Genomic DNA, 17335 nt, shown 5'->3' with positions numbered 1-17335 from the left:
TTGGAAAATTGAGATCGGTGTTGTTTGCCAACAACACATTCTTCACAAACTAGGGAGGGAGAGATAATTGGAGGAGACCAGTCACCATATTTTTCTTTTCAAGTATCTTCAAACCAACAAAGTTGAAATGACCATAGTCAAAATGTCACAACCATGAAAGATCTTTAACTTTTGCCATCAAACAAGATTGAATAGCCTCAGTATTCAATGGAAACAACTTGTTCTAACTCATTTCCACAATAGCAACAACTCTTCCAGATAGATCAAAAATCTCACTAGCATCATTCTTAAAAGTGACAAAATATCCCTTTTCCAATAGTTGACCAACACTCAATAATTTGTTTTTTAAAGTAAGAGCATATAACACATTAAATATGGTTTCCACAAAACCATTATTGGTTCTAATACTCATGTTACCTTTTCCCATGACATCCATAGTAGAACAATCACCAAAGCTTACGGTGGAACGAAAATAATCATTTAAATACGAAAAACATTATTTACTTCCACACATGTGGATATTGTAGCCTATACATACGAAACATATGGCTCAAGTTCCTTTTCAACTTGAACCACAATTAACAAGGTTTCTTATTCCTTCTTCTCAAATAAATGTGATTGTTCATCCTTGTCACTCAGTAACCTAGCATAACATTCAAAATGATAATAATCAAACTTTTGAAATCTAAAGCATTTTATCTTGGATTTGTCAAAATTTCATACTTTACCTTTACTTTGGTCATCATTGATTCTGTAATTCTCGCCTTATTCCTCTACCTAATACCACTACCTTTACCCCTTCCTCTAAAATTGGAAGACGAAATAAAAGTAGAAGCCTTCAAATCTTATTCCTCGGAGGTTGAAATACAATTCATCTTCTGCTCATGCACCAACAAAAAGCTTTGCAAATCATAAAGAGACAATTCATTTATATCTTCTAACTCTTCAATAGAGCAAATGACATAATCAAACTTCGGTTTCATGAAGCGCAAAATCTTCTCCACTATGATGACATCCTCCATCTTCTCACCATAGAACCACATACTGTTACAAATCTCCATGGTTCTAGCACAATAGCAAGTGACAGATTCCCCCGTCATCTGTAAAGTCTCGAAGTCCTCCTCAAGGCTTGAAGCTTTGATCTCTTCACCCTATAGAGCATTGATACTTTTTCTTCATGGAATCCCATATATCCTTGGAAGTTTCTTTGCAAAGAATAGTTTCCAAGATGGGACAATCAATAGCCTGAAAAAGATAATTTATCACCTTCAAATCTTTCAGCTTTCTCGTGTCGAACTCTACTTTTTGGGCATTCATCAAAGTTTATCCTTCCGCAAACTGTTTGATACTTGCCTCAACAATTGGGAAATACTCTTTTGATTATAAGAAATTCTCCATCAGCATACTTCAATGGTCACAGTGGCCATCAAAACGGGGAATGATTGCTTGAACAAAACTGCTTTCTAAGGCCATAGGTGAAACATTTTCTAGGCTAACAAGAACAAATCTAGCTTTGATACCACTGTTGCACTTACAAGTAGAGAAAGAGAGAAAAATGAGCTTTTAACTCAAATTAGAGAAGATGGTTTTCATTGAATTGACAAATAAGTTCAATGGTTCTAGTCTTTTATAAGCTTTGTAATAGCTAAAATTAGTAAGCTTAAAGTTGAAAATAGCAAAACTAAATACGAGAAAAATCCTCAATCATATTTGGTAATCCCTAACTTTTAGGGATGCTTTATTTACCAAATATAGAAAATATCTCAACAGTCATCATGTCTCTTAGTTGCAATCATCTGGTGCGGGTTATGATTATGATATTGTAGTGTTCACCTAGGGTTAGATTAAGCTAGCGCAAAGCCAATCCATGTGGGCGTTGAGGTTGCTCTCTAACCTCAATAGTTAACTTTTTGAGTATGGTTATCCAAAAATTTGTATCATAGTATTGTTTTAATATGAAAATTCAATAATTCTGATTACCTTATTATTGGGATGATAGTTTTCTATATGAAATGCTGGTTATGAGATGAAGATCGCTGCAAATATTTTAATTTTTTTAATGAATTTTGAGTAATATTCGTCAGACAAAATTCGCCAAACGGAACAATTGAGAATAATTATCTTCAATTTTTTAAGGACACAATTTTAGAGTAATGATTGGGAACCATTTAAGTAACCTTTAAATTTTTAAGATGATTTTTAATATTTAGAGATAAAAATTAATTTATCAACCTCTAAATTTTGTTTATTTTCTTTTATTGATTTATTTCTTATTTCATCCTTCTTGATTCACATTAATAAAATATGAAATCGTCAACATCATACAAGTAAATAAACTGAATAGCAGAAGCAAATACAGAATAACCTTAATGGTCCCTAGAAGCAAATTTTTATTAATATCACTATCATCATCGTATCAGGTGAAGATGACAGGATGAGAAAATTTCACATGAATCCAAACAAAATTATTTGATTGTGATAAATGACCATATACGACCGATTTCTAGTTACAGACAAAAAAATAAATATTTATATTTATATTTATATTAGATTATCACAAATCAGATTAAAAGGATTTTGTGAAAATATATATTTATTAAAATTTTATATAAAATTAAATAAAATAAAATTTACAAATTTTACTGTCACACTAATATATTTTATTTTATATAACTTTTAAAAGTTATTTCCTAATTGGATGTCCGGTCAATTAATTTGTTACAGTTAACTTAATCAAAGATTTTAAATCAACTATAGATGCGATATTCAACTATAAATTATTTACATAATAGTAAACTTTTAAATTTCTGAATTATTTTTAACGATGAAATTACAATTTTATTATAATATTAGACTATAACTTCTGAATAGAAAATTGCTATTGTAGCAATTCAAGGCACGGTTCCTGCCTAGCACCGCTGCTCTATAGAAAGACAAAAATTATAATAATTCTTTTAACCATTCATTTTGATTTGCAAGTGGGTAATAATAAAGGAACCACTCATGTGATATGAAATACAGATAATCAAAGCACACACAGTTTCCGACATTTCCATTATTATTTTGTTTACGTCAGAAAAAAGAAGAAGACAGATATGAGCTCAAGAACTGGGGCTAAGGTGCCGGTCATAGATTTCTCAAACCAGAACCTGAGACCGAGCAGCCCTGAATGGGATTTGTTGAAGTTCCAAGTCCGGGAAGCATTGGAGGAGTACAGCTGTTTTGAGGCCTCGTTTGACCAAATCCTGGAACTTCGGCAGCCAGTTTTAGAGGCCTTGGAACAGCTATTTGACTTGCCTTCACAAACAAAACAGCTTTGTGTTTCCGATAAACCCTTTCGTGCCTATTCTTGGCCTCCATCAAGATTGTATGAGAGCATGTCCACTGATGATGCACATATTGTTGAAAACATTGAACAATGCCTCACAACCACTTTGTGGCCTCAAGGAAACATAAGCTTCAGGTACTTCGATTCACTTGCAAAAACCCCTTTAGCAAAACTACTACACTTTTTTTTTTTTTTTTTATCTGCTCTGTTTTTGGCAGTAAAACTCTGGCGTCTTTCACTCAGCTAGCATCAGGATTAGAGAAGACAATTTTGAGGATGATTTTGGAGAGTTTTGGCCTTGAGAAATACATGGATGAACTTGTGGACTCAACAAATAATCACCTGAGGGCAATGAAATACGGAAGGACAAACATCAGCGAGCCAACCCTTGGGTTACCTGCGCACTGTGATCATACTACAATGACTCTTTTGTATCAATTAAATGAGGTTCAAGGATTGGAGATCCTAAACAAAAATGGCGAATGGATAAATATAAATCCTTCACCCAATTCTTTCGTAGTCATGCTTGGAGAATCCTTCAGCGTAAGTCACTTGTATATAAATAGCTTGACTTAAACAAAAGCTCAAGGTAGATAGAAAGTAAATTTTGTACTGTTGCAGGTATGGTTGAATGGTCGATTGCCTTCTGCTTATCACCGCTTGATGATGAAGGGAAACGAGACCAGGTATAGCATCGGATTGTTTGCAAGGCCGAGAGGAGGGTACCTAGTAAAGGTTCCCAAAGAGCTTGTTGATGACAAAAATCCGATGCTCTTCAAACCCTTTGATCTGGAAGAATTTTTGAAAATTTACTCCCCCCAAGCTGTTCAAGGTGCTACTAAATCTACTCTTAAAGCTTATTGCAGTGTCTAAGATTTGGGCATAAATAAATCGTGGTCTCTCTCTATGTAATATAATAAAGGCTATCCCAACTCAACATTGAAGTTGGCCAAATCAACTGTCCTGAAAGGGTTGTAAAAGAGGTAGTGATGGCAAAGACAAATTAGATATTCCGAATGTTTTTCTTTTCCAATTTGTTGGAATTAAAATGAAGTAATACTTATTTGGTTTATTTTTTATATTTCAAAGATGATCGTTTATATAAGTTTTACATGTTAATCAATTATTTTTGTCGATTTTGTACATTTGTGTGTTGGTGGTGTTCATGTTGGTATTATGTTTTGGTACTTATAGTATTATAAATTTCTATATGCATTTACATGTTAATAATCATTTTACAGGTATTTTTGCGTGTTTGTAAAAGTGACATGTTGATGTATTTTTGTGTTGGATTATATTTTTCATAATAATTTATTAAGAATAAATTTTCTTTTGGACACTCTATTATAATGACTCGATTTAAAGATGTTTGTATTGTATTTCACATTATGTTTTAATGCGACTAAATTATTATGAACTTTTGTTATGCTTTACTTAGTAATTCTTTTCATGTAGACTTTATTTATGTTATATTCATGTAATTTTGGTGTTTAAGTCATGCCTTCCTATAATTTATTATACTAATTCAATTTTAATTTAAAATTTATCTGTTTGACGATTTGATCATTTTAATATATATTAATATAAATATTATGTATAGTAGTGATTGCATTTCCAGTGAAAGAATTAAAGTTCGAACCCTAGAGACAACATTCTAGAAAGGAGCAAGCATGAATATCAAAAGGATTAGTCTTTATGGATTGTAAAACAAACATTGAAGATGCAATGGCTTCAAGCATGAAAAAAATATAATTAATATTTTAATATTTTAACAATATTTAATAATCTATTAATGTAGATCATGAATGTCAAATTTGGTATAAATTTATTTTTTAAGTTTTTTATCAATTTATTAGAGATATTGAATAGGTTTGAAAATCTGCATGTAGACAAGTACAATTATATTGATAAATTCAATACTTGGATCATTAAAATATTAATCATAAAAAGCTATAAAATATATAAAACTAATTAAGTTTTACATTAGTATAAGTGGATTCCTATTCCTTCCCCATAAAGATATTATGGCTAAAAATAATTGTTAATTGACAATTTTTAGAATCGGACCATTGATCAACCAATGATTCCCAATTCAACAAATATAACTAGTTTAAAATCGATTCAACCATATATAATAAAATATTATTTTTAAGTGGATGGATATTCAATTCAAAGTAAGAAAATCTTGTATTTGATTTTTTTCATATAATTTAAACAGGTAATGCAAATGAAAACTGAATAAATTATAATTTAAGGGCAATTATTTGGTAAACAAGTAGTGGAAATCTTTATCTCCATAAGTAGGGTTAAGATTTTGTCACTTTTTTTAATTACAATTTAAGGACACATGGAAAAATCTCATCTTGTGGAGTTAAAATTTTTACAACCAATGTACCAAATAATTATCTTATAATTTTATAAGAAAACATTTGGTACATTGCCAAGAAAGTTTTTGACTCTACAAATAAAGTTAAGAAGTTGACAAGTTTCTATAATATAATATTAAAAATAAAGATACATAATATTTTTAAAGATACTTATAAAATAAAAAATATACTACCAATATACCAAATACTAACCCTAATTTTATATATAATCTTTCTCAAGTTACCAATACTTCTTTGTGTAATGTCTATATTATATTTCCAAAAAAAGAAAATCTTATTGATGTCTCCCTCCTATATCCCAATGTAAACCAAATCTATTTTCAATTTAAAAATTTGTCTCCATATCTTTTTGGGCCATACGCAAATCACTTTTCCATCTCTCTTTCTTACACTCGTCTAAATTATCTTTTAATTTAGTTGAGAGAATAAAAACAAAATAACAAGCAAAGCAGGGTAGAGGCAAAGGCAGAAGCAGAAGCGACTTTGCCTTTGGCAAAGAAAGAGATATTACTCGACCCTCTGCCTTTATTTTATTTTCTTACTTTTTTTTTCATTTATTTTATTATTTTATATTGTAACATCCCAAAACTTAGGGGTTATTAGAATCGAGTTTGTGAATCGAGAGAGTGTGGTCATGCCTTAATTTTTGAAATTTATCTATACATTTTTAAAAAATAAATGAGGTATTGGTTTGTTGGTTAGGTGTTAGTGAAATGTTCCTTGAAACCCAAGTTCAAATCCTTTCTCTCTCACCATTTTAATTATTTTGCAAATTTTGCCAACCCTAGTATACGACATGCCTTATTTTTAAAATAAATATGGTAAAATCATTTCAAGAATGAGGAAAAAGCCTAATGGTTAGAAGAAATATGAGAAAGCATGGAAATTAAATGAGATTTCAAGTTTGAATTCCTTCCCTTGTGAAATAATTAAATTTTGCAAAATCTCTTGTTTTTTAATGTGTGTGCCATCCATACCCTTGAACCCTAAGAATAAATATAACTTTTTATTGTATTTTTCAGCCTTTAATTCAACTTTTACCTACCCAAGCCGTTCACTCTCTTCCTCTCATTTTTTCTCTTCAATTTTCTTTCTTTCTCCCATTGTTGTTGTCGCCTACACCTAGTTTTACCATCTCTTTCTTCTTTTTCTTTTTTCCACAAGATTTGTTAACATATTCTCCACCATATTGCTGTCATTTTTCCTCATTAAAATCAGCACCAAATCTAAAATCTTGAACTCCAAGATTGATCTCGAACATTGCCAAGAAAGTCCCATTGTCATTTCTCTCAACTAGCTTGGGTAAGGTCTCTTCTTTCTTCAATTTCTTAATTAATCTTATCCATTCAAAACCTAAATTTCTAGATCTCGAATTTTGGGGATTTTAAATGATTTCAAAGGAATTTTTCCAGAATTTAATGAGATCTCAAACCGTTTTAAAATTTAGCCCCAATTTTGGTCACCATGGGTGGTGGTGCGTGCGCCTATGTGCAAGAAAGGGGGTTGTTTTGTTTCTTGATTCTTGCCTATATTTTTTCATCATTAATTTGAGTTCTTGAACCCTCCTAATCATCTTTTAAACCCATTTTAATTAGGGAAAAATGTTCTTGATTGATTAGCCATTCGGATCCCACAAATCGTGAAGCGTAAGTGCAATTAAGGGTAACTAGTTTGTTATTTCGACATAATTGTTGGGTAAAGGTTATGATTTGATTAAATGAATGAATTTAGTCGTTAATTAGCTACTGATTTTCTAGTATATTATTGAATTAGGTGCTGACCTGAACGCCCCAAACCATCCGTAAAGGCGAAGAACGATTGTACGTACGGTTTGCATCAATACAGTGTAAGGAATCTAACTAGTTTGGATTCATAAGATAGTTATCATTTCAACGATTGGTTTGAACTCATAAGTGGGTGTTTGGGGGCTGTTTTAATGTTAAATTGATTGAATTTATACTAAATTTTGGTTTAGATTCATTTAAGGAATTATTAAGGAAAATTGGAAGATTTGCTAGTGTGCTGCAAGGAACCGAAAAATAAGGTGTGGATCCTAGACTCATAAAATTGTTTGAAAATGTTAAATATCATATTATATATGATAAATTAGCTTGTTGATTGGATTGTCTTAATAGCCAAATTATTGATTTTGTGAGTAGCCGAACCAGGTATGTTTCGAGCCTTAAAAGATTGACATGTTGGCAAAATTGCTAGTTTGATAGTATGGATGTTTGATAGAGTTTGTAATTGTATATTTGAGTTATGAGATATGAGAATGTTTGACTGAATGATATAATGTGTTGAGATATTAAGCTTATGTATGATTTAAACGCATGAGATATTTTTTATATTGTGTATTGAAAAGGGTGCTATTTATGCACAATGAAAATTCGTAAAGTATGTGAAATTGAACGATATTGATTGATACCAACAAAATGGTAATTTGAAAGATTGGAACACTGTTTCCATTTACTGAAAGTATGTGATTATTGAGGACATGCTGAGCATGTCAAATGAACGTGAAAAGTATTAAGATATGATTATGTATGAGATTGTTTGACATATTGCATATGCATTGGGTTGAGATTTTGTGGTAAACGGAGGAGTTTCGTGGAGTACCGACAGCATATTAAGTCCGCATTATTTGTAGTCAGTGCACTGCACCTGGAGTACCAAGGGGATTGGCGATTTTATCGCATAATATATGTTATTGGCAATTGTATCGCACTATTTGATATCCGACAGATTTTCTGCATTATTGATTATTCGGTGGTTTTACCACATCGAGCTATGTTCATAATGTTTTGGAGTTTGGCAGACGAGTTCTAGGGAACTCGCGGTATGTAGCGGATGGTATGGGTAGGAACCTTTTTGCATTGCATCATGTGCACGACATATTCGAATGTTATTGATTTATGCTACACATTGTATTTTGTTGTATTGAATGGTATCAAAATTAATGATTGTTACTCGAATGAATGATAACCTATGCTCATACACCGTTTGACATCAATTTGATAATGGTTATGTAATGACATGAAATTCCTATGATGGTTTTGTTTTCTTCTGTTAACCTAATATTTTCACTGTATTTGATGTTTTTGCCCATTTAAATAATTATTTGACTCACACTGAGTTTTTCGTAAGCTCACCACCAATAGTGTTTAACTTTTCAGGTAAACCTCAAAATTATGACCGAACTTGGCATTCGGAGAATCACCTTGGACCTCAGATTATTATTTTACAATTAAGTGTTATTAAGTCTATTTGGTTTTGGCTTGTAATTTTTAACTATTTCTGGTCTGTGGCTTAGTAACTTTTCTTTTGGGATTTTTGCATGCATGAATTACTCAAGCATAATAATCGGATAATGCATTATATCGGGCTTAAGTAAAATTTGATACTATTCCCTAGTTTTCATTACATTGCAAAGGAACTATTTTTGAAAAACAAATCGATAAGGCAACTAAGTTTCCAAAATGACTTGAAAAATGGTTTTTTTTCATTGCATTAGTTTAACATCGAGTTTTTTTTTAAGAAGAGCGACAAGTAAACGGCTTTTCTAAAACAACATTGTCAACAGTAAAATGAATTCTAAGCATATACGACCTAATGAATGAATGCTTTTAAGCTAACTCAAAATACAACTACGATTTTCTCTAAAATGAGTTTATTTAAAGTCTTAAAAAGTAATGTAAGTTAGCTTAGCCATTTCGGTGGCTAATGTAGCCTTCTCAATCCATCCATAACGTCTAGGCCGAGTTTGAGAGGTTACATAGATTTTTGGGTTGATTTTATAAATTTTAAAGAGTTTGGGCTAGCTTTTAAATGATTTGGGCCAAAAAAAAGAGTGTTTTTTTTATGTTTGGATATTTGGCCTGAATATTTTAAATATCAACTCAATCAGTTTTTTATCACTTCATTTGTTCCTCGATTCGCGAGTTGCAATTCTTACCAGTTTGTGATTCAATTGATTCTTTCTCTCGTTTAGATCAATATGCAAATTGGTTCTTGATCTAACTAATCGATCTAGTCTAATTTCAAATGTAACTAGGTTTGGGCCTTTCTTGGTCTTGTGGCTCATTCCTCCTTCAATAGGTGCTTTGGGCCTCTTCCTTTTCATCAGGCTGTTAAGTTCTATTAACCTAGTTAAGAATTGGGTCAAATGAATGTTTAGGGTCCAACAATATTATTTTTGGGGGTGTCTATGGTTGTTTTTTAATCAACCATTTTCTGTATGGATCATGCTACAACAATTTGAGCTTTCTAGAGTGACTTCGAGATTGATTTTTCTTTCATTGCTCCAAATGGTTTAAAATTGGCTAAATTGTGTAAGTTTAGCATCAAAATAGTTAAAAATAAAGATGTGCCCTAAAATTTATCCAAGTTAGATATTCTGTAACAAAATTACAAAATCTGATGAAAAACACTTGGGATTTGCATGAATTAAAGATTAGAAATTCCTAAAAAAGTCTATATTGGAGTTATCAATGACTTATAGGCCTTTAGCATGAACCACAACAATCAAGTTCCAACTATATATTTTAAGCATACTTCCAAGAATCACATTCAAATATTTCAATTTCAACCCTTCATTAATTTAGCTATCTTTTCTACCTCATTTTATATCATTCCACATGCCAAACATATAAGAATATATTATCATTTAATTTAGCATGAAACATGACTAATACACAAGATGATTATATGACATTTGTGAAGTAGTAAAGGTTTCAAAATGCCAAAGTGCACACTATGACCCTTATATACATGCCACAAATTTAAACTCAAAATAATCGTATAACTACCGATTTCGATGATAGTGTGAGCTTTAAGATGATCTAACTAGGTAAGTTTCGCAAAGTGACAATCCACAAGGAAAAGATATTAGAGCTAACTAAAGATATTATGAACCTTAACTTAGTTGATTTTAATCACCTAAATTAAGCATTGCACTTTTCAATTATGCATCTACTAGCTGTCGTTTGGTTAGGATCGCTCAGCTGATCTAAGTGCACCCAATCATGTATTAATGAAATGCATCATGATATTAATTAAAAACATAATCAACTGAGGCACAAAACATGTTAACATGAATTAAATAAATCTTATTAAATTAATATAATCATCCTAGCAAATAGGAATTAAAACTTCATAGTTGATGTCAAAAACATAAAACTCAAAGAAAACATGTTTAAAATAAATGACAAGAGGAAAGAGTAAACTCAGTTCGGTAGCCTTTCAGACTATTTTGACTGATGTGTTCAACTCTGTTCAGTTCAGCAGCCTTTTGGATCTATTTTGACTGATGTGCTCAACTCTGCTCAGTTCAGCAGTCTTTCAGATCTATTCTGACTAGAGCGCTCCTCCGTTCTGATTGAAGCTTATTTTGCTAAGGGTTTAGAAGGTAGCCAGCTAAAGATTTCTTTTGACAAAGCTTTTGAGGCTAAATATTGGGGAAGGGATGGACGGCTATGCAAGGGAAAAAGGGGAAAAAGAGTTGAGAGAAAACTAAAGTGAGTGAGAGAGGAATGTTGAGTGATGAGAGATGAATGAGAAGTGAAAGATGGTAAGGTATTTATAGGTGAAGGTAAGGGTTTGAGTTTACTAAAAATAGGTTTAAATTTCCTTCCTTCACTCTCTTATGTGGCCAGCCATGCTTCAAGGAACAAAGGATAACCAGTCTTCTCCATTTGAATTTCAATTTCAAGTTAAAAATAGCTATAGAGTGGACGGTTTCAACAGAGAAGTTGTTGGGCTGAATTCTGATTAATTTCCAACTATAAGGACCTTCAATTAATTATCCCAAAACATATTTTGGGCAACCAGCTTTAAGTGTCGAATTTGGGCCCTTAGTTCCCCTAGTTAGACAGTTCTTCAGTCTAAAACGTAGTAGACATGTCCATCTTTTATCACCTTCTTTATTGGGTCAAGTAGTCTACCTCATGCCTCAAATTGCATGGTCTTATTGTACACATAAATTACTTGTACTTGCCCATGCTTTATTTATTTGAATCATGTCTCCAATGGACCTCCTACATAGTGAAAAATATATACATTAATAAATTAACATGAATTAATATAAAATATGCATGAAAATAATATAATTAAGCATAATTTCACATATTTTCTAAATTCATGTCTAAAATTACTAATTAAGTAAAATCCATTTATTTCAATAATAATTACTCAAGATAAACACATTTATTAAGTAAAAAAGGTGGTAAAATATATAGAAAAACCCTATATAATTTTGAGTTTACACATGTTAACCGTATCATAACATTTTACTTAGTTCACACGGGTATCAATTTCCAAAATTTTCAATATCATCCTTGTGATCATTTTCATTTACATAATACAACCTGAAGAAGCGGTCACATTTCAGGTTTCCATATCCTGAAATCATTCTTATTTATATATTTTGTACCCTCTTTTATTACATAATAATCAGTTACCATATAATATTTCAATTCGGTCCCAATCTAGCCAAATATGTCAAATTTCATAATAGTTCATCTATATAGAAAAATTCTTTTATTAAATTAAACACAAGAATACACATATAATACAAAGAGGGGCAGTAAGTTTTATACGAACTTACCCATTTGAAACACCAAAAAAGTTGATTCTTCAGGGGCTGATCAATAATTTTAACTTTTCCTCGATTAACTCTACTTTAATCTAATTCTTGATCTATACAATTATTTTATATAATCAATCAATACTAAACATTTTTATATTATGACATGGTACGAATGAACGATATGAATTTAATTTTTGAAATCACTAAAATTTTACACTTTATTCAATTTAGTCCCTAAACTCGAAATAGTCATAACTTTCAATTCCAAGCTTCAGATTAAAATCCGATTTCATATATACTCATTAGGGACGTTATACTTTCTATCTCTAACCTCATTTCCTGACAAGTTTCACATTAATTACATTTGGTCCCTAATGTAACAAAGTTAACAAACAAGCTAAATTAACTTTACAATCTAGTCTTTTTCATAAACTAAGCTTAAAATCCATCAATTTAAAGTCTAATTCTTCAAGAAATCAACAATAGTAATTTTCTAAAACTTTAACAGTTTCACAAATCAGCACATGGGCTAGCTAAATCAAGTTCTCATGGCCTCAAATTTATAAAAAAAAAAATAGAAAAGAGCTTGAATTTACCTCCAAATTAATGGTCAAATGTATCAAATGCTTGGAAGGTTTTTTTTTTTCTTCTTACTTGGACGGTGGTTTGAAGAAGATGACAATGGTTGTATTAACTAAAACTAATGGAGATTGACATCATCTTCCATTAATTTTCACAATATAATGATTTATTAACCATATTGGCCCTTTAGTTAATTGTTATTTCAATCCCCAAATCTCTTGTCAATTAAAAACTTATAGCGATTGAATTTTACAATTTAGTCCCTAAGCCTTATTTAACTAATAATTTGACAAAAATACTAAATAAGTCTTTAATATACTTTTATATTAGCTTTGTAAATATTAAAAAGAATATTTAGACTCGGTTTATGAAAATAAGATTCGAAAGCGCATTTTTCGATACCACTAAAAATGGAGCCATTACAATGTAAGATGGACAAAATTTTTGACATATTGATCAAAATTTTGTATCATGTATTTGACATAATGAAATAATACTCTTTAATCCATGGATTTATTCATTTAGTATTTCTTGCTTTGACTATTTGTATTAATATAACAATCTTAATGGAAAATAATAAAATCTCTTCTTATTTTATATATATATTTAACTGAAACCTTTAAAAACTTATATCTAGACTGGGTAGCCTAGTACTATGACATGTATATAATTTTAAAAATTCAACATGTATCATACAATTTAATATTTTTTAATTTGGTAAAAGTTATATTATTTTACAATTTCTATTGAATTGCATTCTATAATTTATATTAAAAATAACTACAATAAATAAGAGGTTTTTACAAAAAAAAAAAACTTTTTACTGTATTTAATTTTACACGATTAAATTAATCAGTTTATATTCAAAATTATATTAACTTAGTACAATTATATTAATTCCATGGATACAAATACCAAATTCATGGGATAAAATTATATTAAATTTTCAATTACTCTAATAATAATATTGAATACTCCAATAGTAACACTTTAGTACTTTTGAATCAATATATGAATTGTGCTTTATATAAAAAAATAATTATGCAAAATCATTTATCTACATATTTGTTTTTTTACTACCTACGTCAAATATTCATATTTAAAATATTATATTTTATCTTTGATTTATTATAAATAAATATATGTTTTCACTGCTTAGAATATCATTGTGTTTTATTTTTCTTCATGTTAATTCCTTAGAAAGAACATGATCTTTTGTACCATTTCATTTTGTGTATATAGTGTGATTTAATTAAATCATTTCGTATCTTTTCTTCCTTTTTTTTTTAAAACAGCTTTAAAAAAATTCATTCGTCTATTTTTCTTTTTACATATTTATTTTTAATATTTTACTATACTTTTATTACACAACTATCAATCCCTATCCCTTTTCTTACCCTATCCCAAATATATTTCCATAAATAAAACTTTTCTTACCTTTGAGAAGAAAAAGAAAAATGCTAGCTGGTTTCATAATAAATTAATTTATTCTTTTTACATTTTCAAGTTCTGTTTTGTTGGTAGACTGTATGAGATTTAGGCTCATTCAATTGTGCTTTTGAGAAGGACTTTTCCCTTAAAATTTCTCTCAAAAAGCACTTTTCACTCCAAAGCACTGCTAAACAAACACCGGTTCACTGAAAATTCTAACTTAAAAAAAAGTGTTTTTCTTCATATGGTCTTAAGCTACAAGTGTTTTTGGCTGGCTATTTACATTTTTATCCTCCATTTGTCTTCTCCTAAAACACATGGTAGATTCCCAATTTTTTCTTCATTTTCTCTTTCAAAGTTTTTTCCTTTGGTTCTCTTCTCTTTTATTTTCTTCAATTCTTCCATTTTCTTCAAGGTTGTTGTTGTTGCTCTCTCTCTCTCTCTCTCTCTCTTTCTTTCTAATCCCCTAATCTCATCTTCTCATTTTAACTCTCAATTTAATTTTTTCTTCTTCTTTTTTTATTTTTATTTTAGGTTGTTCCTCTTTAATTCTTCCACCGGTGAGCTTCTTTTCTTCTGCGACTATTTTGGTTGTTCTCTTCTTCTCTTTAATTGTTCTTTATGCTTAGTTTAGTTGTTTTCTGCGACTGTTTTGATTTGTGAAAGAATCAGGTTTTTTAGCTCTTGATATTGGATTGGAATATTTCAATCTCTAATTTATGATGAAATAAGAAAAAAATCTTACAGCAATTGATTGTTTGATTTTTTTTAGCGAGATGGGGCTCATTTCCTTTTTTTCTAACTTTTCCTGTGACAAACATTTGCCTTCAAAGGGCAATGATGATGTTGAAGGGTTTTTAATTTTTTTATCTTTGTTGTTTTTCACTTCCAATCCCTGTCCTCTGAATATATATGAAGATTGAGTTACATAAGTTTGCTATTCTTAATTGATGTTGGTTTCACTACTCTATATTTAGATTGTTAAGTAGTTTCATTGAGTGAGTTTGTATCTTGTTAACTCTTGACATTAACTCAGCGAGCACTTTAAGCATAGAAGTATATCTACATGATGACCTATTGGTGGATGAATGCACATTTCTAGGTTCTGGTGTATAAACTTGTAAATCATTAGGCTCCCTTTGAGAGATTATCTATTTTGTGCTAGTCTCATGTGATGAATATATTTTGTTTGTCCCCCTACTATTGCCAATTGTTGAGAAAATGAAATCAACGGAAATCAACTGGTGGAGTTTTGTTGCCCAAATCAGCTGTCAAGTTTGAGAGGTACCAGATAAGGGAGGTATGATGACAATCTGTTAAACACATTTTTCCCCTTTTCAAATGAATGCTTGAGATGTCTTAATTCATTTTATGATTTCAACTTCAGATAGTTTCAACTGGTGTCGAAGTAAGAAAAGTAAAGCCTAGAAAGAAGGTAAATGAATTTAGGAATTTTTTGAGCAATCTCATGCTAAGTGATGCCTGTCAAAATGTTGCCATTTTCGTATGTAGTTATTCTTCTAATACAATCTAAAAGAATTCCTATGCTTTTTCAGGTTATTTTCTCGGATATAAATGCTTATGAGGTTAGTTAGCATTTCTTTTTGGCGAAAATATAGTTTTGTTTTACCTTGGGTTGTCTTATAGTTAGAAAAGAAATTCTAGTAACTTGCAAGTTTAGCAATAAGACTATCACTAACTATTAAAATGATAGTATATGTTATAGCGATGAATTTTCTTTAGGCATCATCTTTAGTTCATTCATTCGGCTATAAGTTTCTTTGACGAACATAATAGTAATGTTATATTTCAAAAAGTTGGGTGCACTACGCATGAGGTTTCTAAAATGCTATTGTGTTGCTTGTAGGTAGATTTGGGAATAGATACTAGGCATGTGTTTTGTAAAGAGAGTGACTTGTTAGCTGAAGTTGATTGAAGTTTCCTTTGGTCTTTTGTTTTAAGATGACGAATCAATTGTATTTCAGAATTGAGCAGTTGTTATTTGCAATTGTAATGTTGTTCAGTTGCTGCTACATTTATGTTGGTAACTTATTGGAGATGATAATAATTGTTTAGATGTTAAGAAAGCTTGGTGTTCTTAAACATGCCTTCATAAAATATTTGGGGAATAATATGAACTCATTAAAAATTTGACTCCATGTGATTTGTGAAATCCACCAACTATTTTGATTTCATTGAGTTTTCAACAAATTCTGGAAGATATTTTCCTGTTCTAACAAATAGCTAGAAACGTTATACATCTTTATGTTCTTCAAGTGATAAGTCATGTAAATTCCTAAAACTCTGGCATTTCATTTTTGTAAGACATTTTTTATGGCAGAAAGGCCAAGTTATAGTTTTGAAAAGCAAATGTTTTATGGAATACGAAAATTTTATCTGAAAACATGTCAATCGAAATGATGCAATTTTATGGAATATGAAAATATTAACAGGGCATATGAAAGTATTATTGATTTAGCAAATGTTCATGATGGAGAAAGTGATGATGATGATGATGACGACGAAGATGGTGAATCAAACAGTTCAAGTGGTTTTGAAATGGAATTAACAAGAGATGTTATAGCTTCTAGTTTAATGAATTCACTTTAAATTGTAAATGCTAATGTAAATTTTTTAGTATATATATTTGGTATATAAATATTATCCCTTTTTGAAACTTTAATCCAAATACATGTAATATTTTAATTTGTTAGGTCTATGTTTTCTATGTTATGTTAATATCTAATATGGGTTATATATTCAAATTATATTTTAAAATAAAATAATACAAATGTGTTAAAATCATTAATTAAAAATTTAAAAAATCATTTTTAAAATAATACAATTGTGTTACTATCTAATTACAAATATTTAGTGATTATATTTAAATATTTAAAATATAGTTTATATATTCTAATTAAATTTAATAAATAATTAATATTAATTACTTAGAAATATTTAAAATGAATATTATATATTAAAATATTAACAATAAGTTATAATAAATTATTTTTATATTCT

General features: G+C 30.0%; 1 protein-coding gene and 2 long non-coding RNA genes across 5 annotated transcripts; all 3 read left to right on the top strand.

Moving 5' to 3' along the window:
- The first annotated feature begins 2981 nt into the window (after positions 1–2981).
- LOC105804519 (probable 2-oxoglutarate-dependent dioxygenase AOP1) lies at positions 2982–4400 on the top strand. The gene is made up of 3 exons (XM_012637170.2): positions 2982–3463; positions 3547–3871; positions 3950–4400. The coding sequence occupies exons 1-3, from the start codon at positions 3096–3098 to the stop codon at positions 4199–4201; spliced, it is 945 nt and encodes a 314-aa protein (XP_012492624.1). The 5' UTR covers positions 2982–3095; the 3' UTR covers positions 4202–4400.
- A 2184-nt stretch (positions 4401–6584) lies between these two features.
- Positions 6585–9053, top strand: LOC128034982 (uncharacterized). Its single transcript, XR_008191387.1, has 5 exons — positions 6585–7017; positions 7311–7361; positions 7489–7561; positions 7691–7759; positions 8892–9053. It is a non-coding gene; the product is annotated as an uncharacterized LOC128034982 (long non-coding RNA).
- A 5455-nt stretch (positions 9054–14508) lies between these two features.
- Positions 14509–17027, top strand: LOC105804520 (uncharacterized). Of its 3 annotated transcripts, none has more exons than XR_008190649.1 (5): positions 14509–14634; positions 14849–15614; positions 15702–15749; positions 15871–15900; positions 16768–17027. It is a non-coding gene; the product is annotated as an uncharacterized LOC105804520 (long non-coding RNA). The 3 variants fall into 3 exon arrangements; XR_008190648.1 differs by lacking the exon at positions 14509–14634 and adding an exon at positions 14637–14729; XR_008190647.1 differs by lacking the exon at positions 14509–14634 and having other exon boundaries at positions 14757–15614.
- The last annotated feature ends 308 nt before the right edge of the window (positions 17028–17335 follow it).

This window comes from Gossypium raimondii, chromosome 11 (assembly GCF_025698545.1).
Source record: "Gossypium raimondii isolate GPD5lz chromosome 11, ASM2569854v1, whole genome shotgun sequence".
NCBI classification, from domain to species: Eukaryota; Viridiplantae; Streptophyta; class Magnoliopsida; order Malvales; family Malvaceae; genus Gossypium; species Gossypium raimondii.
This window is presented reverse-complemented; position numbering and strand designations above follow the sequence as displayed.